Here is a 26,893-nt window from a genome sequence, read left to right on the forward strand (position 1 = left end):
TGCTTCCCTTATTATTATTATTTTTAATGTTCATAACTATCTGGAAATATTTAGAAATAATTCTGCCTACAAGCTAATATCGAAGTGTTAATTTATTCCAGGAGCAGAAGGCTTCACCTCGGAAGAAGATCATGAGATGCTGACCCGCATTGAAAAACAACTGAAGCGTCGGTTCGCAGTGGGCTCACAGGTAAGAATAGATATTTTATCTACCCTCTTTTAGTTTGTTAGATTCCAAGACACAATTTCTTATTAAATAAACGATGGTAAAACCTGCCCTGAAAACCGAGTCTAATGTAGTAAGTACCTTTGAAATCAATAAATTGTAAGTTGAGTTCGCGACTTGATGACGTCATAATCACCCCTTGACAGTTAATAATAATAATAATAAATAATAATAATAAAAACTTTATTTGTAGCCAATTACAATTGTGCATAGACAAAATGAAACGTTAATGACTGCAGTAGTCAAAGACTGTGTCGCAGTCATTAGCGCCTTCCTCTAATACAGACGCTATAAATAAACAATTTAGGTTACTAATAAATAACTTAATACTTATTTAGCTTTAACGGAATACCTACATGAATTGAATATGAGATGAACTTACAATAACAAAAGAAAACCAACATGTGTGTGTGTGTGTGTGTGTGTGTGTGTGTGTGTGTGTGTGTGTGTGTGTGTTTGTGTGTGTGTGTGTGTGTGTGTGCGTGTGTGTGTTTGTGTTCAATGTAAGGAAGGAATCAGGCTGATGTATATATTTTTTTTTATAGTATTATTTAATCAAAGACTCAACCATATCGTATTCAAGCTTGAGAAGCCACTCTGTTATTTTTTTCTTACAGTGATAACTATTTAAGGAATAAATATTTAATTCTTTATTTATTTTATTATAAAGGAGTGGAGCTATATAAGGTGTTATTTTTTATACTGATCATACTTTACCAACGCATTTAATAAAATCATACAAATACAACCCAAGTGTTTTTAAAAAAAAATTCAGGCTAGTTTTTGTTTTTACTTTTCCTAACAAAAAAAAGATATTATTTTTACAACCATCCTGTCTTCACTCACTGCCTCTCTCTCTTTCTTTATTCATTTCATTCATACGAGTACGAACAATGGCCGCGCCCGTTCATTCAACGTTCACACACATAAAGGTTAGATTACACTAAACCTACGTTACCAAAAATTATCACTCGTGAGTATGTACGATGTTACGTCATGTTAATAGGTACTACGCGTTGGGAGAAACAAAATCTAGCCACATAAGTAGGTAAATAAGTGTATTTTCATTAGTGTAATAGCGGGGGACTTTTCCAACGAACCGAGGCGAATCATCCGCGTTAAACTAGAAATTTAAAAAAGGATAGAAATTTGGAATTCAATATCTACGGTTTCGTAATGCCTACGCAATTTATTTAGAGATGTAATAAAAAATTGATAGGTACATACCTATTACTACTTCGCTTCGCTTCAGTGGAAATGCACCCTAATATTGAATATGAATAGGTGTTGGAAATAAAACTCACTGATCAATTTTCCTGGTTTTAATTCCTAAATTATGATTTGCCATCACACTTTAGATTCATTGATTTTACTTATTCACACATTTACCTATTTTGAATGTTGTTATTTAAAGTTCCTAGGTTATTATTACACTCAATTACACTAATCACAATACATTTTGAACGTCAAGCCTTTGTTGAATGTTCACGTAAACACTGTCTTGCACTGTCTAATCTAGCTACGATGCTTCCGGGCTGCACACTTGCTTGCTGTTCACTAGACACCACGTCGGATGTTGTATTCACAATTCGCGCACTAACTTTTTTACGGAAAAAGTCCCTTTCGCGTAAACAAGCACTCATCTGTCCAAATCACACTGTAGGTATGTACCTAGGTAGACTTCCGCAATATCCATCGATAGAACTCGGTCGCGGTCGTGGCCCTCTGGCAATAACTCCTTGATAAGGCATTCCGTATTTTTACGCAAAAGCCGCCGCGGCGCCGTCTGCGGCGCTCGCATCTGGGTACCGCCAGCACTGTGCCGGTGATTGAAATTGATATCCAGAACTTCGTCCTCGAAGCGCACGGGATCTCGTCAAGTCAGGAAACGGCTGCGCTCCCTGAAGCGCTGCGCGGCTCCAAACAAACAAGGTGTGAAGGTTTTCGACTCGTCAATGTTTCTCGTCGGCCAGTTAGTGTGCCCGAAACATAATTTCACCTGCGTTTTGTTATTTATCAAGCGCGGCATTGTAATAACTCGCACATACACTGCAATACGTTTGGGCACATGGGACGGACTGGGACGATTATTTATGTTGTTGCGCTCCCGCATGCCGATCGTTGGCTCGGCGCGGGCTGTGGGCGCGGAGCGACTGGCAGCGATATCAATATGGCCGACTCACGCGGCGCGGCACGTGGCAGTGGTCGTTGCCCTCGGCCGGCTACTACGATAGTGCGTAACGAATACTCACCGCGCTCAAAGGATGATTTATTTTTTATTTTTTTCGAAACATTCTTTGTCGTTTTACTCGAAAACTAGCCTGAATTTTTTTGAAAAAACACGTGGGTCTTATTTGTATGATTTTATTAGATATGTTGGTAAAGTATGATCAGTATAAAAAATAACACCTTATATAATTGTACTGGTGCTTTACAAGTTCCAATCTACAATGAACCGTCTGACACACCCTATCTTTTCTCCTTTTGTTTATTACTATATTAGGGTTATAATTGACAGTCCTATGTTTGCGTAGAGTAGCATTGAGAATGAACAGTTTTCGCACTGATAGAACTTCCCAGAATTCGTAAATCATCTTAGTAGGGTATCTGATTGGTTTAGAAGCCATAACCTTAAGGACGGCACGTTGGGCCCTCTCAAGTGGTAATAACTTAGTTTTACCGGTGGAACCCCATACTGTGATGCAGTAGTTAATAATGGACTGTGCAAGGGCAAAATAAGCAGTTCTTAGAGTAAGTGGATCAGCACTAGCCCTCAATCTACTAAAAACGAAAATAAGTTTTCTAACCCGCGCAGTAACGACCCTAAGGTGTTCGTTCCATGATAAGACGCTATCAAGTAACACTCCAAGGTACTTTATGCTATGAGTACGTGATATCGTCTCACAATGACATGGGTCAAATTCAGGGTTAGTTAAACATTTGTGAGCTTTTATTTGAAATGATTCATCTGGCTGAGTGGAAAGCTTAGGGGCAAAGGTCATAAATTTTGTTTTGGTTAGATTTAGGGTAAGTAGATTGCCAGTCAACCAACTCATCACTGATTTTAAAGCAGTCTCTGCATTTGAGCGAGCACTTTCCCAGTTCGATCCATGGGTAATAATTGCTGTATCATCAGCATAAGCAACAATTTTACTATTAGGAAGCTGTAATTGGCATAGGTCATTTAGGTATATGAGGAATAGTGTGGGGCCCAGGACGCTTCCTTGAGGGACACCGTAATTAATAGGCTCATCACAACTTGTGTTGTTGCCTATTTTGATGCACTGACTTCGTCCACTCAGGTAACTCCTAAATATATCAAGCACGATACCGCGGATACCAATGTCGTAGAGTTTTGTGATTAGAATAGGAACAGATACAGTGTCAAATGCCTTGGTAAGGTCAATAAAAATGCATAGTGATGTTTGTTTATGGTTAATATTGCTAACAACAGTATCTATTACTTCTAGAACAGCGTCCTCAGTGGACTTACCATTTCTGAACCCGAATTGATTTGGAGCAAGTAAACTTTTAGAATCTAAGTAATCAATAAGTCTTCTGTTTAAGATTTTTTCTAAAATTTTGGAGAATATAGACAATACAGAAATAGGACGGTAATTAGTGGCACTGCATCTGTCCCCACTCTTATAAATTGGGTGAACTAATGCCCTCTTAAAGGCGGATGGGAAAATGCCAGATGAGAGACAAAGGTTAAACACTTTTTTCAAGACTGGAATTAGGACGTGTCTTGCATCAATGATAAAAGAAGTAGGAATGGAATCCCAGCCCGTAGCACAATCCCGCTTCAGACTCAAGATGATTTCTTCTAATTCTGTTTCATCTGTGCCAAGAAGTGCCATGGAGTCCTTCAACAAAACATCTGGTTCCTTGGGGGAATAAACAATAGATGTATTTGGAGAACTCACAATAAGTTCGGCTGCTAATTTTGACCCTACGCTAGCAAAGAATTTATTAATGTAATTAACTGATGCTTGTGGATCATTACATGTAGAAAGAAGCTCATCTGACGAAGGAGTCCTCTTTTTTAAGTTAGAAAGGTTCTTAATAAGATTCCATACTTCTTTAGGCTTATTTTTGTGTTTTTGAAATTCCGAACGCTCATAGTCAGTCTTAACTTTTTTCAGTAATTTGTTACAAAAAGTTTTGTAACGTTTATATGAGACTTTCACGACATCATTATCCGGCTGCCTTTTTGCCCTGCGGTATAGTTTGTCTCTATGCCGTATACAACGAAGCAAACCAGGTGTTATCCAGGGCTTGATAATGCGCTTACTACTCGGTACATGTGCGGTTATAGTGTTCGAGATGATTAGCGATGAGACTTTTTTAACTAAAATATCCGCAGCATTTTCAGCATCATCGCTATTGATTATATCTGAAAAATCTATTTTTGCTAGTTCCATGTGGCAAGCCTGGTAATTAATACGTTTGGCTATCCGAGTGCTCACAGGTGATTTGACATTCTCAGTCCCACGTAGAGCACAACAAAACACAACAGGAGAGTGATCTGTGATAAGGGAGTCTAATACCATCGTAATAGCTTGTTTGTTAGTTTTAACCATTAGGTGATCTAGGCAATTTGTGTTTCTAGTAGCAAAGAGATGAGCCGGTAGCATGGAATGCGAAGCCAGTAGATTTAGGTACGAATTTGTGTTCTGATCGACGCAATTCGGAGAAATATTTATATTTATGTCGCCAATAATAGCTATGGTTTTAAAGGGACGCAAAGTTATCAATAAAGAATCTAGTGTGTTTGTAAACTTTTCAATATTTCTGTATGATGGCGAACGATAGATAGCGACGATGACAACACTATTTGAAAGTTCTATGGTCAGACAATTAGCATCCGCTATAATATTTGGTTCAACAACTTTTGCTTGTAAGTTAGCTTTTATGTAAACCACGACCCCATCATTTTGGTTGTTGTGCTTGGTATTATGGGTTATGTAACCCGGTAAATTAGGCAAAAAGGAGCACTTGCTTAACCAACACTCTGATAGCACGATAATATCCAGGTCAAATTTGATTCGTTCTAAGAGAATAAGCAGGTTATCAAAGTTAATAGAGTTTCCTATGCTTCTTATGTTGACATGAAAGACTTTCAGGTAGTGATTCGGATTGGTAAGAAAATCTGATGTTTCTTCGGGTAAGCACAAATATGACCTACTTAAGGAGACACTATCAATCTCAGAGGTTACATATAAGTGATCATCCATAAAATTTGGAGAAAGAATTACAAAATAAACAAGAACAGGAACACAAAACATATTTACATATTACGTATTCCGTCACAGTAGCCAAGTTATTTGGGTGATTTGCAAAAATAGGTGTGGCGATTATGTAGATTAATATTAAGGGTAAAACCTTAACCTGTAATGTTGCTAACGAGATCAGTGTAGATGTGGTATTAGTGAAAGGTACAAGTGTTCTTTCGAATTTAGTGTTTGTGGAAGTGTCCAAAATTGAACATGTTGGTGTGTTTATTTCGATACTATTCATGATTACACTATGTATTATATATGTAATTCCAAAAACAAGCCATAGAAAACAAACAGATAAGTCACAGAGAACAGAAAAATACAATATGTTGTAGAAACCTGTTATATCTAGTCATTTATCTTTGACTAATTTGTCTAAATCACTTTCATCCTTTATCGTATAGAAGGGAGATCCATCTCTTTCTCTTAAATAAATCCTTCCACTTGTAGACCAGCAGTACTTGTAGTCATTGCTATTTGCAAAAACACGAGCAAGATAGAATAAGCGTTTCATTTTGGCAGTTAGGTTCTCCGTAATGAAGATTGGTTTGGATGGTCCACTTATTTTCATAGTTTCCGTGGTAAGTTTTTGAGGTCCTCTATTATAGGTTTTGTACGCCTTGAGTACAGTATTCTTGGTTAAAACGCTTACTAACTCAACAATTATGGTTTTGTTCTCTGGATTTCTAGTATTAATACGGAAAACGTCCTTAATTTCACTGGGCTGTATGTTTAGATTTAATGTTGTACCGATCTTAGTTACAGTTTCGACAAGAGACGATTTAGTCTCGGTTTTGATAACAGGGATATTTTTTATTTCTAGGCATGTTGCACGCGTACTTCTCTCAAAGTTTTCCAATTTATTTTCAAGTTTTTGAATGTAGTTCTGCTGGTGCAAATTCTCTTCCTTCAGCTCGTTAACCCGTTCAACAAGCGCATCATATTTTGTAGATAGAAATTCAATGGACGATCTTATTTCCGAATTCTGGGTTTTGATTTCTTCCATAACTGAGTACATTTTTTCCATCCTGGTATCCTGTTGACTTTTAAAATCACTAAACATTTCTCTCATTTCAGTCATAAAAAGTTCTATTGTATTGGTCCTTTTTCTTTTTGGGCGATGCGACACATTTGATTTCGAGCTAAGAGAGTCGTCAGATAGACACTGTTGGTCGACTTCCAATGAACTGTGTTGTGTATTAGGTTGCGGCTCCGCAATATCCTTGCGCGCCTTCTCTCGCGGGTCCGCAATATCCTTGCGCGCCTTCTCGCGCGGCTGCGCGGGCGCGGTGGCTTGGCCGTGTTTCGGGGAGGCTGACGAAGCGGGGGGAGAGTGGCGCAGCGGCATGATTCAGTCCACACGAAACTATGTTCAAAAGTACCAGGCGGTTATAACTTTATAGGAGTTAGTTGCAAGCTTGGACGTGGGAGCTCAGCTAAAACTGGGCGGTCGCGACGATTTCGTACAAAACTGCTTTCCGTCCACTGTATCTTGGTCCTTAGGCGAGTTGAGTTAAATATGAATGGCGCACTTACGCAGTGTTTATGTTGTGTGACGGGCGGGCGCTCGGGATAACTCCTCCACAGAGATGCGCTCCTAATATTTCTTCGTTTATTTTGATTACAGTTTTTAATTTTAATTTTTACAAAATACACATAGACACGTCCGTTCACCTCAGATGTCGGGGGGGAAGGGCAAAAGTAGTTAATAAAAAGGATGTCAATTGACTGAGATGTACACCATAGAGAGATGGCGCCACCGCCAGTGTAAACATCGGCTCCGTATATTTCTTTAAAAATAAAAACACCAAGGATCTTTTGATGCTCACAAATAAACTCAAATTGTCAAACAACAGTGCGGACATATGTACAAGTGTTTGTGACGATAAATATTGCGGGACAGTGACAATATCTGCAACGAAATGAATGTGAAATTATGTGAACTAAAAGTAAATTAGTGACTTGCCTAAGAACTAAATGGTGAAAAAACATAGTTAAAAAACATTCTTCGAACAGTGCAGTGTTGTTTACCAAAATAAACTATAAACAAGCTTATTCCAAACATAAAATGACTAAGTATTTTGTGTGAAGGTGTATTATAAAACTTGTAAAGAGCACTACCCGAACCCAGTAAACAATCAACTGCTACAATACATCGGATACGGTGCTTATTTACATCAGTCTTCACCAAGACGGATTGGCGCGTAGGAAACTTAATCAGACTGGCCGAGTTGAACAAATCGGAAAGCACCAAGTTCCGATCCCACTGACATCAATAAAATTTGTTTTTCCTTTTTACTTTTTTTTTGTTTTATTTTTATTTATTTTTTTATTTTTTTTTTTTGTTGCTTTATTTTCTCATTTATTGAAAAATGGAGAATATAACAATTCGCAACAAAATGCCCAGATCGAGATCGGACTTCGATTTATCTCGAGTAACACAGGATCTTTTAAACTCGACGATTATGGACACGACAATGTTAAGCATACAGAACGAATCTCAACTTATTGACACTTCAAACAGTGACGAATACATGAAAGAAATAGCTACATTGAGGTACACATTGGAGAGAGCGCATGATGAAATTGATAACCTAAACTTAGAAAATAGCGAATTAAAAAAGACTATTACAAAACAGGAACAACAAGTAATATTACTCAAAACTATCAGCAGCGACTTTAAACGTAAAAATTTGACAATGACTCCAGTACGACATAAAATCATGCATATAAATAAAAACATATCAAGGACATCACCTATACATATGGACAAGTCTGTTATATACAGGGTGTCCCAAAAACAATGGATAACCCTGTAACCATCGATAGGCCTCGCCATGGTCTCCCTAACGTCCATTTTTGACCCCAATAAAAATATCACCGTTTTCAAGATTTTTAAGTTTTTGTGCATTTTTAGAAAATTGCCACCTGCGATTACTTTTTCTCGTGCCATTTCTACAAATGAGGATACTTTTCAATCTAGTTTTTTTCCTTATCACAAGGGATAGTTGGGCTATCAAAAGAAAAGATCAAAGTTCAACAAACTAGTTTGAAAGTATGAAAATTTTAAGAAATTGCAGAAGAGAAGGAAAAAATCATTCATTGTCTTGCACTTTTGATCAGCCATTGTGTAAAAAAAATGTAGGAAGACCATCGTGCCCATTACCTTAAAAACTTCCTTGGTTAATTGAGATTCTAAAAAGGTATCACAAGCCATTGAGTTATAATGTACTACGTACTAGAGAAGACATGTCAACTAGACTGTTTCTGGCACCTAAATAGGTCCACGGACCGAAATTCAATTAGTATGTGCTCAGCGGTTGCTGTGACAACACGCTTGAGTGCAGTTTTGTTTTTTGAAATATGCCATCCTATAGACGAAAATACTGTTCAAATAACTCCAGATACATATTAAGTAAAAATCAAGGAATGACTTTTTACCATTAAGTTGTACATTTATACACTTTAAAACACTAATTTAATTTTAATTTGTTAATTACAAGGCGTCACCGCGGCGGCAGCCATTTTACGAAAATTTCAAAGAATAAAAATCGCAGACTTGACACTGCCGCATAAATTAGTATACGAAAGGAAGGTTAAATACAGCAATAAAAAGATTTTTTTAAAGATTATAAGCACTTTGTATTGCACAAATTACTAATAGTCCCGTCCAGCCCCTTGTGTTAAGCTAAATAAGCTTGGGTTACGGGTGGGCTCACACAATAGTCGTGCGGCATCATGGATCAAACTTGTTTGAATCTCACTGCTGTTGTTCGTATGCGACTGGTTAGTTAGTAAATCACCCTAATTATTGACACCTAGCTCACGAGATAGGCTAAAATTATAATAATGGACATGGCGCACAATTTTTGTTGAAGATGCCAAAAAATACTACAAAAAATTAGAATGAATACTGTATTTTTACTTTTTTGATATCTTTAAAAATGACTGAAATATTCAAGCTCAAAGTGCGCTCTTCCGCTATGAGCGATTTTCCGCGCGGATTTTGAAAATGTGACGTAGTAACATGAAAAGCTGCATGTAAGATATTATCTGTGTACAATGGTTAGAATGGTTAGTAGGGGAGCCGAAGCGGGGATTTCGTGACTTACTAAAGAGTGGCAGACTAACATACAAGGAAATACTTTGTACCTGGTTGATTACCTTTATTAAGTATGAATTTTTGACATAAAACGGCATTAGTTCTTATGCCTCTCACCCAAAAAATACCTCAATTAAGCCCAAATTTGAGACCGCAGCCAAACTTTGAGTGACGAGCCTAGATGGAGGACACATGAAATTGAACTTCTGCTTCTTCATTGATAAAGACTTATCATTTACCATACCTTATCATTTTGTATTCCATTTTCAAGTCACTTTTTTTTCGCTGTTTAAACAAAACGTGGGATTTTTTTAAATCTCAGGTCTTTTGAACGCACATCTGAACGATGTCTGGTTTTAATTTCTTCAGTTACTCCGTGACCATGGCGCTTGCAACAGTGCCGAAATATTGGAAACTCAAAACTAAGGTACATGGTAGCCAATCCCGTCAGTAATAATAATAGGAAAATGTCTTGAAAAATAAGTAAATCGTATATTACTTTATGTAACTAATTTTATTATGTATCATACTTATAACTAATCACTTCATTCAGAACTAGAAAACGATTCCAAGGATTCCACTTTTCTTCAATAGATGATCAAGATAAAGAGGTATTTATTATAAATTGCTCTTCCACCATTTCAATTATTTTATCTTACATCTTACTTGATGAAATCTTTTTAAATTTTATTTACATGGTCATAACTTTTTCACCATTCCTCTGCACCAATTTGTGAGGTACACCTGAAACCCCCGATAAAGCAGCTATTATAAGAATAATATTTAAAAAAAACCCTCCTTCTGACGCAGTTAGGTAATAAACTAAATGTATCCAATTTCACTCCAACTTACTGTCAACTCAACGACGCGCTTTAAAATCAAAGATTGTCTTTGAATTATGCCTTATTTTACAATACACATTGAAAACAATATGACTTGCTTGAGCTTTTTCGACTTTTTCACAAAAATAACAAATAGGCATGAAGAGATTACAAAATTTCTGCAGCGACTGACAGTTCACTTGATTTACTTTGACAGGTGACAATAAAGCCATAGACATTTGCCATATGAAAGACACACTTTTCCAATATTTTTGTTTGCCATGAGATTCTGGTACACCTATACCTATCATTTAATGAAAACATAAACTAAACTTTTTCAGCACAACGAAAATCTGCTTTGGCGCGTAGCAATGCAACGTGACAACTGCAGTTCGGACTTCTTTATGCGTCCACTACACATACAATAAAATTCGAACTATCGCACATTTTTTCTTTTTAATTCTAATTCAGTAAAAAATGTTTTTGAAACCTTCATTCAAAATTCAAAAGTTATCATCATATGACAGAACTTATGACCAGACTATGTACATTGAATAAAATATTTTTCTTTTTATCATCAAGCTTAGCAGTCTAATAAGTTACTATGACACTCGAGTTAATCCACATTCAGCACCATAGCCTCCCCTTCTACAAGGCCCTCTACAAATGTCAAAACGTCACTTAACCCTTTTAGCACCAGTTCTTTTGTTTTTGAGAAGATGTACCCAAATTTTTATATCAATTTAATTATAGTCCAGTCGTTTGGTACAAATTAACGTGGTTACCTGGAAAGTGTTCCGGGAGTTTTGAAAATCGGTGATTAAAATAGATTTCGCTATGCTCTCTGTTAGTTAAGTGTGATTGCCGCGCTCGTTGCGAAATTGGAAAAATGCTGCCTTAGAGAAGATTTTTGATAGTTACATTCTTTCCTATTTCGTCGTTACAGCCAAATGACGTTCACTGCTGGACAAAGGCGAGAGGCCTTTGGGTTTTCCATAGGTTTTTCATAATGAACAGTCCTGCGCTGCCCGCATTCAGGTTCTTCCCGAGACCTTTACCAGATCGTCGGTCCACCTAGTAGGAGGCCTGCCCATGCTACGTCTTTCAGCCCGTGGTCGCCACTCAAGAAATTTTCTGCCCCAACTCTGTCTGTCTCTACGAGCTATGTGTTCCGCCCACTGCCACTTGATTTTAGCAATTCTGCGTGCTATGTCGGTCACTTTGGTTCTCCTGCGGATCTCCTCATTTCTGATTCGATCACGCAGTGAAACCCCGAGCATAGCCCGCTCCATCACCCTTTGGGTGACCTTGAGCCTTCTTATGAGGCCCATAGTAAGCGACCACGTTTCAGAACCTTAAACTTTCCTATTTATTTCACGACTAGCTTTTGCCTGCGGCTTCACCTGCGTGAAATTTAGTGTCACAGATCGGCATAAATTATAGCCTATATGTTAATCTGGGTTACAAACAAAACAATAATATTGTACAGTTTCAACAAAATCCGTTGAGTACTTTTTGCGTGAAAGAGTAACAAACCTGAGACACAGGAATCTTCCTAGTTCAGGTATCAACCCACCAACATTCTTACTTTTTGTTTTTCCTGATTGTTTGTTATCATAATATTATCTGTTATGTTGGTGAGAAATAAACATTACTGTACTTTATTTTAAACTTCCAGACATACAAACTTTCGCATTTATAATATTAGTAGGATACAATTATGTAATGTAGAAACAAACGAGACAAAAAAAAATGTATACTTCAGCAACGCGAATTTTTTAATACTTCAGCATATTTAGGACACCCGGCAGCGTGTCCTGCCATGATCAAAGAAAAAATAACTCGCAATTTAGCAGGTACATTAATTTGACTGTTTCACAACTCTAAATCTATTTAACTTACATTACTAACAAATAACTGGACTATTTACTCGTTATTGAGCACAGAGACACAAACTTGGTTATTTTTCCAGAAAATTTATATTTAAGTGCATAAATGTAAAAATGGCTTCATACTTACTGCACAAAATTGGCAATAGGTGGCATAATAATGGTTACTTTTTTAGCGCCTAGTTTGAAATGTGATTGAACGATGACAACTAACAACAGTTGTCAGTTAGGTAAAATTTTATTTTAGTTGGAAAAAGACAAAAAGTGGTAAATAGGTTAACGTGCGGGGGCTGCAAAATCATGTTGTGACGTCACGCGCGAATATTGGAAATTTTTGAAAATTTTAAAATGTCCGTAAACTTCTCGAGGCTCTATCTTCGGTAATACTGGATGGATTGAGGTGAAATAAAAACTAGTGTAATGTGTGTGATCTAAACTTTAAATTAAGTCATAATTTAACTTAATATTACAACTTATGCGTGTTGTCCATTGTACAGTGTGTCTGGTCACCAGTGTCCGACCCGTTAGGGCGCAGTAATATGATCAATTTAATCGACAAATCCAGTATTAAAAAATTACAGCTATTTTAATTTTTTTAGTTTCTGAATGCGGATGGATTCATTTATTTACCAAATCTACCGATGTACAGGACCTATGAGTATAAAAGTCATTCGTTCGACAGCTAAAAAAGTAAGCAATACGTTGTCATCAAAAGCTTCCATTTAAATTTCTTAGAAACACTTGGTAAAAAAAATGATGCTTCTTTTTAGATTTTTCAATGTTACAAAAAACTAGAAAGTTTTACATTTTTAGATGCACTAAGTCATTACCTAAAAACCTTGGCTTTAAATCAACTAGTCTAGGTGCTAGCTACACAGGAGATGCAGCGGTGAAAAGGAGAGGTGGGAATAGTCCCGTAACTTCTACCTCACAGCTATTATACGTGTACTCAACCACTGAGATAGTTAACAATAGAGACAATAAAATAACTGAAAGTTTCTGACTTTCAGTTATTTTATTGGTTCTGGATTGAAGGCGTGGGTCATCCCTAGCTTTGTTCCTACCGTGACGAGTGGGAATTTTTCTAAAATCTCAAGATGGACTGACTGAAGATAGCAGGAAGACGCTGGGTGCAGGCCACTATCAACTGGGCGATGTGGAAATCATTAGAGGAGACCTTTGTTCAGCAGTGGACGTCCAGTAGCTAAAATGATGATGACGATGTTTCCTTACAGTATCCAATTCAATAGGCAGAAACTAAACGTAAACGAAGTGTCGCCTCTGTAATGGTATCATTATCTATAACTCATAATATTTCGTGCGCTGTTGGATGACAGTTTGAAACTAGAGATGGGTAATTTTTTTATCGAATTAGAAAATACCAGTTAACGATTCTCAAGGCGATTATCGATTACATTAGATTTTAATCGGGAAAAAAAATAATTAATGGCTTAAGCATCAGTATGAAGCCCATACGCACTTGTAGCACAAGTAACACGATTAGCCTCAGTCCCCTCAGTTGTGAATTCGGAATCGCCAGTTGTAATTTTAAAATCGCATCACAGAGTGAAGTAACTAACACCAAAAAACGGCAGAGCGCAGTGATTTCGAATGTTTCAACTGCTACGTTTTGTCACTTGTCTAGGAGGGCTAATTTTAGTCTAAGGGAGGGGAGCTTAGATTACATTACAGGAAACGCACAATATAATAAACGAAAATAATGTAAGTAGCTGAACCTTTTTGCTATTGAGCACCATGAAAATTTAACACAATTTAGCCGATTTGTTTATTTTCACAATCGTTTCACAATGTCTATGATGAGGCGACCGCAGGAACGTCACTATTCGTGCAATCCTATCAATGAAGTACGACATTTTCTGGTGCAGATTTTATCGCCATAAATTATGAAACTTGATAGTCATGGATTTGACTGACAGCTGTCCGTCAAATTCCCGCCCCGCACCCCGCACTGTACATATTTTGTTCGCGATGTCTGTTCTATACGTAGTAATATTACTTCAATGTCACAAGCCTATGTATTCTGTATCATTTTTATCTTATGGCTACTTCAATAGCAACTAGTATGAAAACTCAAAAAATGAGTTTCTCTCGTAATAGTTAAACTAGGACTGCATAGTGGCATTAAAGACAAATGGATAATTTTTAGGGTAGGAATTTAAATAAAGCAACATTTTATTATCATCATCATCATCATTTCAGCCGTAGGACGTCCACTGCTGAACATAGGCCTGTACCCTAATGATTTTCATAATGACCGCTTGATAGCGGCCTGCATACAGCACCTTCCTGCTTATCTTTATGAGGTCGTCGGTCCACTTTGTAGGTGGACGTCCGACGATGCGCTCTCCGGTACGTAGCCTCCACTTGAACCCTGCTGCCTCAGTTCTGCGAACTACTGTGCCTTGCCTTTTGCCACTTCAGCTTGCTGATCCGTCGGGCTATGTCAGCGACTTTAGTTCGTTTACAGGTCTCCTAATTTCTGATACGGTTTCGTAAAGAAACCCGAGCATAGCCCTTTCCATAGCACGCTGTGCAAAAAATCCACGTTTCCGAGCCGTGTATCATCACGGGTATCTGTCTATAGGCACATTTATAAGGTGTAAAACAAAAATTAAGTAATCACAAAAACGCAGAACGGACGGCCAATGGGGCAACAGGGTTCAAGTGGAGGCTACGTACCGGAAAGCGCATCGTAGGACGTCCACCTACAAAGTGGACCGACAACCTCATAAAGGTAAGCAGGAAGGTGCTGGATGCAGGCCGCTACCAAGCGGTCATTATGAAAATCATTGGGGTACAGGCCTATGTTCAGCAGTGGACGTCCTATGGCTGAAATGATGATGATGATGATGATAAAATGTTGCTTTATTAAAATTCCTACGCTAAAAATTATCCATTTGTATTTAATGCCACTATGCAGTCCTAGTTTAACTATTACGAGAAAAACTCATTTTTGCAGTTTTCATACTAGCTGCTATTCAAGTAGCCATAAGATAAAAATAATACAGAATACATAAGCTTGTGATACCTTTTCAGAATCTCAATTAATCAAGGAAGTTTTTAAGGTAATGGGCACGATGGTCTTCCTACATTTTTTTTACACGATGGCTGATCAAAAGTGCAAGACAATGAATTAATTTTTCCTTCTTCTCTGCAATTTCTTAAAATTTTCATACTTTTAAACTAGTTTGTTGAACTTTGATATTTTCTTTTGATAGCCCAACTATCCCTTGTGATAAGGAAAAAAATTAGATTGAAAAGTATCCTCATTTGTAGAAATGGCATGAGAAAAAGTAATCGCAGGTGGCAATTTTCTAAAAATTCACAAAAACTTAAAAATCTTGAAAACGGTGATATTTTTACTGGGGTCAAAATTGGACGTTAGGGAGACCATGGCGAGGCCTATCGATGGTTACAGGGTTATCCATTGTTTTTGGGACACCCTGTATAATAGTACATCGACAAATATACCCGTTAGCCATAACATATCATCGCATACAGCTGAGAACTCCCACTTATCTTCCAATGATAAGAATAACTCATCGTTTAGAAACGCTAACAGTAATGCGGATGAAGACATTATTGCAAAATCTCAGATCTTCATTCTCGGCGACGAGCAAATCAAGGGCCTTTCAAGAAAACTTCATAGCAGTCGCAATCATGTAGTAAACGATCCTTACACAATCACTACCATGATGAAGACAGGAGCAACGTCGACCCAGGTTCTGAATTCATGTGACAGCATTCAAGAAACTCTTAGAAAAGACGATGTTGTGATCTTAGCAATAGGTTCAAACGATAAAAATCCCTACATCCTTCTCTCGGAATTAGGGGCAGCGTTGTATAAACTAAGAAACTTTAATGTGTTTATAGTAAATGTATTAAATAGTACACATCTTAACATAGGCTTATTGAACTATAATATTAAATTATTAGTAAGGAATTATGAAAAATGTAAATTTATAGATACTAAAAATAATAAGATGTATTTACAGGAATTATGCTTCAAATTAAATATTGAAATAGACTATTTACATTATAAACATGAGTATCTCGCACCGCAGAAAGTAAAAAATCGACTATACCAAAATAACATTACACACACAAAATTAAATATTCCTAATGATATGACTATGAGAGATAATATTAATAAGACACAAACATTGATAACAAATTATTTTCCTAAAATAGTGAAAAAGAATAACCAAAATAATGACATTGAGTTTTTTCGTTCCGGTGACAAAACTAACACTATTTCACCAAAATATAGCCAGCATCCTTAGCAAACAAGACCTATTTATGGTAACATTGGATGAACTAAACAATGAACTGAATGGTGTTGATTTTATTTGCCTTTCAGAGACATTTATCAAAAAAGGCTCTGAAAAAAATCTCAACATTAGTAACTTTAAAATGGTCGCTTCTTTTTGCAGAGGGGAACGACGTGGTGGCACTTGTATTTTAGTAAAAAATAATTTAGAGTACAAGACCTTAGACATAACTCAGGCATTACCATACACATTTGAATGTTGTGCAGTATAGATTATACAATATAATCTTATAATTGTCTGCATATACAGAACTCCAAATTCTAAATTAGATATCTTTTTCCAACAGCTTCAGGCTCTTCTTAGCATGTTATCAAAAAAACGCAATAAGAAAATAATACTTTGCGGAGATTGGAATGTAGATGTTGCAAAATAATAAACACAGCAAAGATTTAAAAAGTCTGTTGAGTAATTATAATATAAATAATCATATTAATTCTCCTACCCGTAAAAACGCTTGCTTAGACCTGATCACAAGTAATTTAAATGTTAACGTGACCTCAAAAATACATTGTTTATGTTTGTCGGATCATGAAACGGGGCAAAGTATAACCTTTGAACTTGACACAGACCCTAAATATAATAAAAGATAAAGTTTTGGTTTGAATATAGGCGTGATATGTGCAAGGAGAACGTAAAAAAATTTATCGACTGTATATCTGCACTATCATTTATGGAAGTTATTCAGGAAAGTGATATTAACAAAGCATTTAAGTACTTCCATGATATCATCTTCCTATTTTTTAATCTATGCTTTCCAATCATAAAAGTAAAGGTAAAAAATAAACCTTTGAAAAATAATTGGCTTACTAAAGGTTTGAAGCGTTGCTGTATTCATAAAAGACAGCTATACCTCAAATATCGATTATCCAAAGGAAATAAAAATATAACAAAAAAAAAGATACTTAAACTACACTAGAATACTAAAAAAATGTATACATCAAGCACAAAAAAATACAAATACATTTTATATTGCTAATTCAAAAAACGTTTGCAAAACATCATGGGATGTCCTAAAAAAATACACACAAAATACAGACTTTAGAAAAGACATTCAAAATATAAAACTTGACAATAATAAATTAATTGACAATCCTAAAGATATATGTGACGAATTTAATAAATATTATATAGAATTGACGAAAAATAATAAAAATGACAAGGAAACGCAACTCAAACAAGCATTAAACAATATACCATTTCACCCTAATACCATATTTTTAACTCCTGTTAATGAAAATGATATATTTAAGATAATAAAAGGTCTAAGAAACACTAATTCTGCAGGTTACGACAACATCAACACAGAAATCATAAAAAAATGTGCTGAATTTGTATCGATCCCCTTAGCCTATTTAGTAAATCTTTCTCTCGAACAGGGTCGGTTTCCGGTAGAACTAAAACGATCCATTGTGAAACCCCTTTACAAGAATGGTGCTGATGATGAGCTAGGTAATTACCGACCAATTACCTTGATACCTATATTGTCTAAAATATTTGAAAAGGTTATGCATAGTAAGATAACAACATTCATTTCATCTGAAAAGCTATTAAAGGATGAACAGTTTGGGTTCCGTAAGAATAGCTCAACGACGCTTGCTTGTTTTCATTTGATAAGGGAAGTAACACAAAATATAAATGACGCAATGCACACATTAGCCATATTTTTAGACATGAGCAAAGCTTTTGACTTTGTCTCTCATAAGCTGCTACTTAACAAACTGGATAGATATGGTATAAGGGGAAACGCTCTATCCTGGATAGAAAGATATCTAACGGACCGTCAACAGTGCGTAGAAATCACAAGAATATCTGAGAATGTTAAGAAAACATACTCATCTTCATACTGCTATAATAGATGCGGTGTTCCCCAGGGTAGCGTATTAGGACCGTTGTTATTTCTTTTGTACATTAATGACTTGCCAAATGTCACTAACCAACGATGTTTACTTTTTGCCGACGATACCACTCTTACCGTTAAATGTAAAAATAAAGAAGAGTTAGATCGTATTGCAAGTACTGAATTATGTAAAATAATAAAATGGCTTGAATGTAATAATTTGAATCTTAATGTTAATAAAACCAAATATATTAAATTTGAAGCAAAATTCAACAATGACATAAAACTACTTGACATATATTGTGACAATCGTAAAATAGAACATATAAATTCGACAAAGTTTTTAGGATTAAAAATAGATCAATTTTGTAATTGGAAAGACCATATTGACTATATAGTTAGCAAAATTGACAGATTTGTTTACGCCCTCCGCAGAGTTAGACAAGTAGCATCTAAAGATGCAGCAGTCATGGCTTATCATGGATATGTGGGATCTGTGCTACGATATGGTCTCATATTATGGGGAAACTCTGTGGATATGCCAAGAGCTTTTAAAGTGCAAAAGAAATGTATTAGATCAATCTGTGGGGTACATTATTTGGATAGTTGTAAACCTCTATTCAAGGCTCTAAACATTTTGCCACTTCCCTGCCTATATATATTGGAAATTTCGATTTTTGTTAAAAGATACATTCATCTCTTCGATAACATGGTTCGATAAAAACAAAGACTTTGATAGGTACAGAGGCAGGAAAACTGAAAATTTGAGAATTCCTCCACAAAGATTGACCCTCTACTCAAGGAATGTGTATTGTATGGCAATAAAAATATTTAATAAATTACCCGAAGATATTAAAACATTGACATTTACTAAATTTAGAAATAATTTATTAGAATTCTTAAAACAAAAGATGTATTACACAGTCAATGAATTCCTGACAGAAAAATCTTTTTGACATTTTGTACTTGACATCTAAAAATTTCTTAAAATATGACATTATGTATCATTGACATTGTATGAATCTAATGTAATAATATGTTTGTGCTATTTCAATAATTCATAATCATTTTCGGACATTTGCATGACATTCAATTAATAATGATACTACTTTTTAATATTAAAAACATAACCGTATTTTTTGTAATATTTGCACATCGTATGTACGATAGAATATGTTGGAAACTTCTCTTTTTATAACCATTTGTAACCGTATTCTGGCAAATAAATGATTTATTTATTTATTTATTTATTTAGAAAGAAAGAAAATAATTGTATTTGGGAACAAAATACGTACAAGTTGCCAAAAAGGTCACTCAGTACCATCATGACAGTGTAACTATCGTCGGCCGTTTGGTGTAGTGGTTCAGAACGGACTACTATGCCGAGAGGTCCCGGGTTCGATTCCCGGCCGGGCAGAAATTGAAATGATGAATTTTAATTTCTGTGACGGGTCTGGGTGTGACTATGTATAATATTTATGTATTTAAAAAAAAAGTATATAAGTAGTATATCCGTTAAGCTAGCACCCATAACACAAGCATTAAGTTGCTTACTTTGGGGCTAGCTGGCGCTGTGTGAAATTGTCCAAAGATTTATTTATTTATTTATTGTCCAAAGATTTATTTATCGTATTCACCAACGGGTATTTCGTTCAGGTGTCGGAGGCGACCGTGATGGCCGACTTCATGCGCCAGAAGTACCCGGAACGCGCTGTGCAGAAGGTCATCCACGCCATGATCCGGCGCGGCGAGCTGCAGCACCGTCTGCAGAGGAAGATGCTCTACCGGCTCTCGTGAGCGCGCGGCCAATCAGTGGCGAGAGAAGTGTTTCTTTCGGCATCCTCTCTCTGTTTCTCATAATCAAAGACCACCGCTACAAAACTTAGGCTGATTTGTACCACCTAACTTTGACCGTAACTATGACGATAATCGGTGGTTTTTGTATGGAATTTGACAGATTTTTTACGTTTGTCAAAGTTAAAGTAAGATGGTGCAATCCTGTTTACCCGTGTCTCTATAAACACTAGCAAAACCAGTGTGCTTCAAATACGCACCATTGAAGCCATTAGACAGAATAATTTTAACAGCCATAGTAAAGTGTTGCTATACTGCTGATACTTAGCTATCGATTGACCTTCAAAATCAGTTATCCGGTATAAAAATCGATAGTATAGGGCTGTTACGAATACAGCAATGGTAAACATGAATCCTAAAAAACCTCTAACAACCTTTTGCAACTAAATATCGACAGTGTCGTTACTACTGATAAAACGAGTTGTTGATCCAATCTCGATTATAAGTTCTACATCAAGTGACTCGTATTTTTGTGTCGTAATAATTAAGATAATGTTAAATAATTTTAGTATTTTTATAATAAATAAAAGGAACTCAATGCAACTTATGAATTTTATTCATCAAAGTAAAATAATAATACTACATTAACGTTTAACGCCCAAATCATAAAACAAAAATCAGTTTCACTGATACATTTGTGTTAAAGCTAAACCTTGAATGATTTGCGTCTGCGTGTCAAACCGCAGAAAACTTTTTAGTCTCGCTTTGCGTTACCTCAAAGGTAGTAAGTAAATACTTCTAAGAATGTTTAAAATCATGCGATGAAATTATTCCTTGACGATCTCAGGGACATCAATCTTGAATGGATACTCGGGATGCCTTTCAACTCCCTTCCAGAACAGGAAATTGAAAATGCGACCATCCTCGCCTTGGTCCAGTTTGGATAGACGGTTTATCTCAGCAGGCGACAGTTCAAAATCATAGATTTGCATGTTTTCCTGTAAAAAGTAATATTGCATTGTACACGTGTTGAACAGTGTTTATAGTGACGTTACTTTTTATTAGTAAAGGGATTAACTTTCATTACAAAGGCATTTGGATTTTGGAGACGCGATTTTGAAATAATGTTTTACTCACTTTTAACCTTTTATCGCTGGTGCTCTTTGGAATAACAACGATCTTTTGCTGCACCAGGAAATGAAGGAGTACTTGTGCTGTTGTTTTTCCATGTTTTTCGGCTATTTGTACCACTTCAGGATGCCCAAGCAAGTCGGGAAAGGCATCGGGACTGAAAGCAATAATAAAACATTTATTTTATAATTTGTTGGTTTATGTATGACTAGCTTTCCGTCCGCGGCTTCGCCCGCGTGAAATTTTGTCTGTCACAGAAATATTTTATCGCGCTCGTCCTTGTTTCAAAAACTGGGATAAAAACTATCCTATGTCCTTTCCCGGGACTCAAACTATCTCTATTCCAAATTTCATCAAAATCGATTCAGTGGTTTAGGCGTGAAAGCGAGACAGACAGACAGAGTTACTTTCGCATTTATAATATTAGTATAGATTTGCTATGACGCACATATTTTAACCCTGTTTTAAGTAAAACAAAATTGTATGTGTATTTGCATATATTAATGACTTGTCAACAGGGTATTTTTAGAAAAACGCTAAATATAGATAAATCCATTCAAAATTGATAATATTGTGGAAAATGTCGGAATTAATTTTACGCTTTAATACGTTACTTATCTTAATGCGCGACACTTATGTTTATGTATTTAGCGTATTATTTTGCATATTGACTTGTGAAAAGGGGTTTATTTTTGGAACAACGCTTATTATTCTGTTCAAAATTGATAATGATTTGATGGTTATGTTTTTTAAACATGGGTATTGCAATACCTAGGTAATTATTATTTCGTGAATCCACCACCTAGAGTAAACGTAGATTCCGTGGATCTTGAAGTTGCCTTAAAAGTACATACATACCTGTAGTTGTATTTTGTAACGAAATGGTTCTTGGCCCCAGGGCTGCCCAGCGGCGCGTACGCCGTCACCACAATGTTGTTCTCGGCGCAGAACTTGCGCAAGTCCTTCTGCTGGAAGTACGCGTGAAGTTCCACCTGCAGGACCTGTGGCTTCAAGGTCGCCGCCTTCATAATCTTCTCTATCTGGCTCTCGTTGAAGTTCGACAGCCCTAAGTTGCGAGCGAGACCGTTCTTCTGGCATTCCTCCATTTTCTGAAGACAAAAATTACTCGTCACATAAATTAAATAAACTTTTTATTGACAGAAACGAATAATACGAATACTGCACTTAAGGCCACGCCACAGCAGACATGCTACGCTGTGGTTACGATTAGCATCGGTGATCGGCGATTTTGCAACTGTATAAAACGGTTTAAAACTCTATTTTCTCAGCAGAACTGTATCGATGCAGCATCGCGATTTCATGCGTTTGGATGCGGATCAATACCGATCAATACATCAGATTTTGCGGCAAAACAGACAATATTATTACAACTGCACAATATGTCACCGTATTTTGCTTGCTATTTATGGCGTGCGTACAAATTACTCACTTTCCATGTAGTGATATGATTAGTCTCCATGTCCAAGTCGTACTCTCCATTCTCCTTCACCACGGGCGTGAGCGTCTCGGGGTCGCAATGGAAGCCGAAGGGCACGTGGATCAGATACAAGTCCACGTACTCAGTCTGCAGGCGACACAGCTGCAGATCTAAGAACTTCAATACGTCTGACGCACGATTTCCTACGTGAGGAAGCTGGAATATAACAATTCGCTCATAAAATTCGTGAAAAACATGTTGAAATTTTAATTTTTAATTATTTTATTTGTAATTACGGATCTTTGCTATACAGGGTGTTACTTTGCATTCTTGCCATATTTACAGAGGTAACTATATTACTGATACTGAACACAAATCCGTTAAAAATAATGCCCGAAAATTTTGATTTTTAATTTTGAATATTTTATTTTATCGACAATCTGTTAAACACATCACTAACTATCGTAACGCATGCACATCACTTATGTTAGCGATGGCGATGGAGACTTTTTTACTTTTTATTGTATTTTTAAATATCTATTGCAATCTATTGTCTTTAAAATGTCTTTTTGACACTTTTGTAAAAAATTGAGAAATCCATCAATCACAAATCACGTTATAAATAATACAAAAATTACTGAAGTGTATTCAAACAACGAATAATTTAATCAAAATGGTGCTTGGAGTGTCTGCAAGACGTCTTAAATGAAATGCTTGATGACGTACCCTTAGCGTTACCACAGAATAAGTAATAGTACAGGTACAGAAGGATTACTCCGCAAGACGATTTAAATAAATGCGAGTCTTGCTACGACGCGATACAGTGGAATTCAGCTCGCACAGCACTACGTACCTACAATTTTATTCACCTACAAGTTTTGTCTCTTTCTATCGCGTGACTCTGAACTCTTCTTACGCTGTTAGGGTTGCTGTCTAGTGAAAAAATAATTAATCTACTTATTTGTAATGACCTACGTATGTAGGTAAGTATGCATTCATTATGGTAAACCTTGGGAGAGGCCTTTGTCCAGCAGTGGACGTCATTTGGCTGAAACGAACGAACGCATTCTGAGCAGTAGTCATGGTAGGTTAGGTTCCTATACTATCCTAAGAATTATTGATTACCTACATGGCCAACATACCTTTCAGCATCTTTGGGAAGCGAAAAAAAAAGATAAATCCGGTAGATTACTTTTCGAATTTAAACACCCGAACGCCGCACAATATTTCTTTCTCTTTATGTCCATTTTTAAATAATACTTCGATCATAGAATTATAATCATACTACAACGCACGCCAGCGTCCTGACGAGCGCGCGCGTGACACTCGACTGATATAATACCCGCCGGCGGGGCGCTTCGCTGTAGGTAATTATCGGATGTACCGCGCGGAGTGAGCCAGGCCTGGCGTTACACCAAATGCTCTACTACCAGCAGGATGGTGCTCCCCCACAATAAGGACGTCAAGTGCGCGAATAATACGTTTGGTGAACAGTGGATTGGACGAGGGGGTCCAGTAGCTTGGCCACCACGATCCTCGGACCTAACACCAATGGACTATTATTTTTGGAGTGACTTGAAACGACCTGGTATGCGCAGAAGAGATAAAAAGTGTAAACGTGTTACGTGAAAGGATTGCTTCAGCGAAACTGTGAGACAAAACGTTTATGTGTTGCGAAAACTAAAGCGAAATACCTACGCTTCGCCGTGCTAGACTGTGCCTTCATCAGAACGGAGGACACTTTGAACACTTGCTTCGCAGTACGTAAACTTTGTAAGTAGGAACTCATAAATAAATAATTAATTGTGAATAAGGTGATTTCATTTCATACTTAATTTATTAATTTGTAAAAATAGGGAACAATGTTATAAATAAATTATTAATAAAATAATTATTACGTATTCTTGACGGTCCTAAGCCCGTTAAGTAGAAACTGAGAGTAGAAAGGAAAATCTAAAATCAACTGAAGAGTATTTTAAAATAATTATTATGACTGGATAAAAAGGCTGGTACCCAGAGCCATAAAACATGACAGATTAATAAGAACTAGACCACGCCCACTAGGTTTATTCCACTTGCACCTGTAGAAAGTGCGAGACAAAATTGGTTTATTCCAATTTGTACTGCAAAACCAAATTTACTAAAAACTCAGTGTACTTTCTTTATGGGAGTCTCTTGTTTATCTTAAATAATAGGTATTGTTACCTACTTTTATCTCTGTGAATATGGCAAGAATGCAAAGTAACACGGTGTATAGTGGACTAGCGGCCGCCCGCGACTTCGTACGCGTGGATCCCGTTTTACCCCCTTAGGGGTGGAGTTTCGTAAAATCCGTTCTTAGTGAGCACAAGAGACTGTCGTAGGAACAATAATAAGTGTCCACCTACCTATGTATAAAATTTTAGTAAGCACTCTTTACTTAAAATATAGTATGTAGTAATATAATGACATAATAACACGTAAAAGCGAAAGGAAGCGATTTTTGCTTTTGAGGAAGTTTGAGATTAATGTTGAGTTAATGAGACCTAGAAAAAGGTCGTAAAAATTATGAGGCCCTGTCTGTGTTACGTTAGATACGATTATTTAAGTTACGTTAGGTAACACATATTTTTCTTTAAAACCTATTTTCAAGAGGCTTTTAAAAATTGAGAAACGAATAATTAAAAAAAAATCATTTTAGTGCGTTTCTGTAGAAAGGTACTGTTCCAGTATTTAAAATAATAATAATCGTCGGGCTAACAACCCTCTCAATACAAAAATGTTCTTACAAAAATAAACCGGAACGAAGTCGTGGGCGGCTGTTAGTAAATAAATAGATTGGTGGTGAAAAAAGAAATGTAGGACTTCTAAAGATAAAACAAGTCTCACTCACCTTGGTGGTAATAAACAAATCTTTTCGCGTCCCTTTTCCATCGCTGATCCATCTCTTAATCGCGTTCCCGATTGCTTCCTCGTTATTGTAATTAAAAGCCGTATCGATGTGTCTATATCCCAAATCTAGCGCTTTATAGACAGTACTTTCTATTACATCTGGAGCTGCCTGAAAAGTAAGTACTTTAGGTAAGTCGCATTTTTATCGGGCGGCTTTATAATACAGCAGCATCTTTGCAGATATTATGTGTATGTCTGGTAAGCCCTGAAAAAATGTGAATAGATAAAAATAGCTGACTTACCTGCCAAGTCCCTAAGCCTAATGTAGGCATTACAGCCTCAGTCTGTGATAGCGTTACGAATTTCATGTTTCTGATATTTTTGTGATAGTAACGCAACGAAGTCCGAAAAATCAGCCGCACACTGCTCCAACTAAACATAAATTTTGACTGAAGCAACTACTTATAAACAGTCTGTAAGATCTGGCAATTTGCCAAGGTAACCAGAAATTCGTTAGGAAATTATGCCTCTTATTATAATGAAGGAAAACAGAAGAACTGTTCATGTAAAATGCAAAAACTAAAACACTGACTTCAGCCAGACGTACAATATCGATTTTCAGTGACGTAATCTTATCATTTTGAATTTCGCGGGCACGTCAAGATTTTTTTATTGGTGAAAAAAATTGCTTTGTATTAATGTATTACTTTTCTCTATGTGTATTAATATTAAGTATACTTATGAAATCAATTAATATTTTTTCTGTTAAAGATTTAAGATTTTTTTCCGTCCAATTAATTTAAATTGATACAATAAACATGCATTTTATTTATTTTATGTTTGTTAGATAAATGTATTTCAGAACGCATAAAATAATGTCAAATTCATCAAATCGGGGGCGTTTGGCCGAAAATAAAATTATTAGCGCTTATAAGAAAAATGGCGTACGTTTAGCGGTACAATGAAAGAAAGATGCAATAACTGCTAAAAAAATATATGGAAAACATCACTATTAAAGTTAGGAAACGTGTCCTCGCCGAAAACATGCTAAAGTTTTCCACGGTTGTCAAGGCGATCGCCATTTTGCTTAATTATGATTTAAATTTAAAGACAGTAAACCTAAGTAGATGTATAATTTCTAACAAATTTTATT

General features: G+C 36.3%; 2 protein-coding genes across 2 annotated transcripts in view; one reads left to right on the forward strand and one right to left on the reverse strand.

Moving 5' to 3' along the window:
• LOC135080664 (DNA replication licensing factor Mcm5) overlaps positions 1-20,903 on the forward strand; it is a 33,504-nt gene extending 12,601 nt beyond the window's left edge. The window contains exons 13-14 of the mRNA XM_063975355.1: positions 102-190; positions 20,163-20,903. Of these exons, the coding sequence (XP_063831425.1) occupies positions 102-190; positions 20,163-20,303 (230 nt within the window). The 3' untranslated portion in view covers positions 20,304-20,903. The remainder of the gene's footprint in view (positions 1-101; positions 191-20,162) is intronic.
• Positions 20,899-26,355, reverse strand: LOC135080662 (1,5-anhydro-D-fructose reductase-like). The gene is made up of 6 exons (XM_063975352.1): positions 26,043-26,355; positions 25,742-25,909; positions 22,882-23,085; positions 22,290-22,540; positions 21,438-21,588; positions 20,899-21,298 (listed from the first exon to the last, which is right to left on the reverse strand). The coding sequence occupies exons 1-6, from the start codon at positions 26,178-26,180 to the stop codon at positions 21,128-21,130; spliced, it is 1,083 nt and encodes a 360-aa protein (XP_063831422.1). The 5' UTR covers positions 26,181-26,355; the 3' UTR covers positions 20,899-21,127.
• Positions 26,356-26,893: the final 538 nt, after the last annotated feature.

This window comes from Ostrinia nubilalis, chromosome 18 (assembly GCF_963855985.1).
Source record: "Ostrinia nubilalis chromosome 18, ilOstNubi1.1, whole genome shotgun sequence".
Classification (NCBI taxonomy): Eukaryota; Metazoa; Arthropoda; class Insecta; order Lepidoptera; family Crambidae; genus Ostrinia; species Ostrinia nubilalis.

Bases quoted from the DNA above. Each gene is read 5' to 3' on its own strand.
- LOC135080662 (XM_063975352.1), bottom strand. From the start codon at position 26,180: ATGTTTAGTTGGAGCAGTGTGCGGCTGATTTTTCGGACTTCGTTGCGT. The intron at 23,086-25,741 runs GTGAGTGAGACT...GTTATATTCCAG, and splicing joins ATTTGTTTATTACCACCAAG to CTTCCTCACGTAGGAAATCG. The intron at 21,299-21,437 runs GTGAGTAAAACA...TACTTTTTACAG, and splicing joins CCAGCGATAAAAGGTTAAAA to GAAAACATGCAAATCTATGA.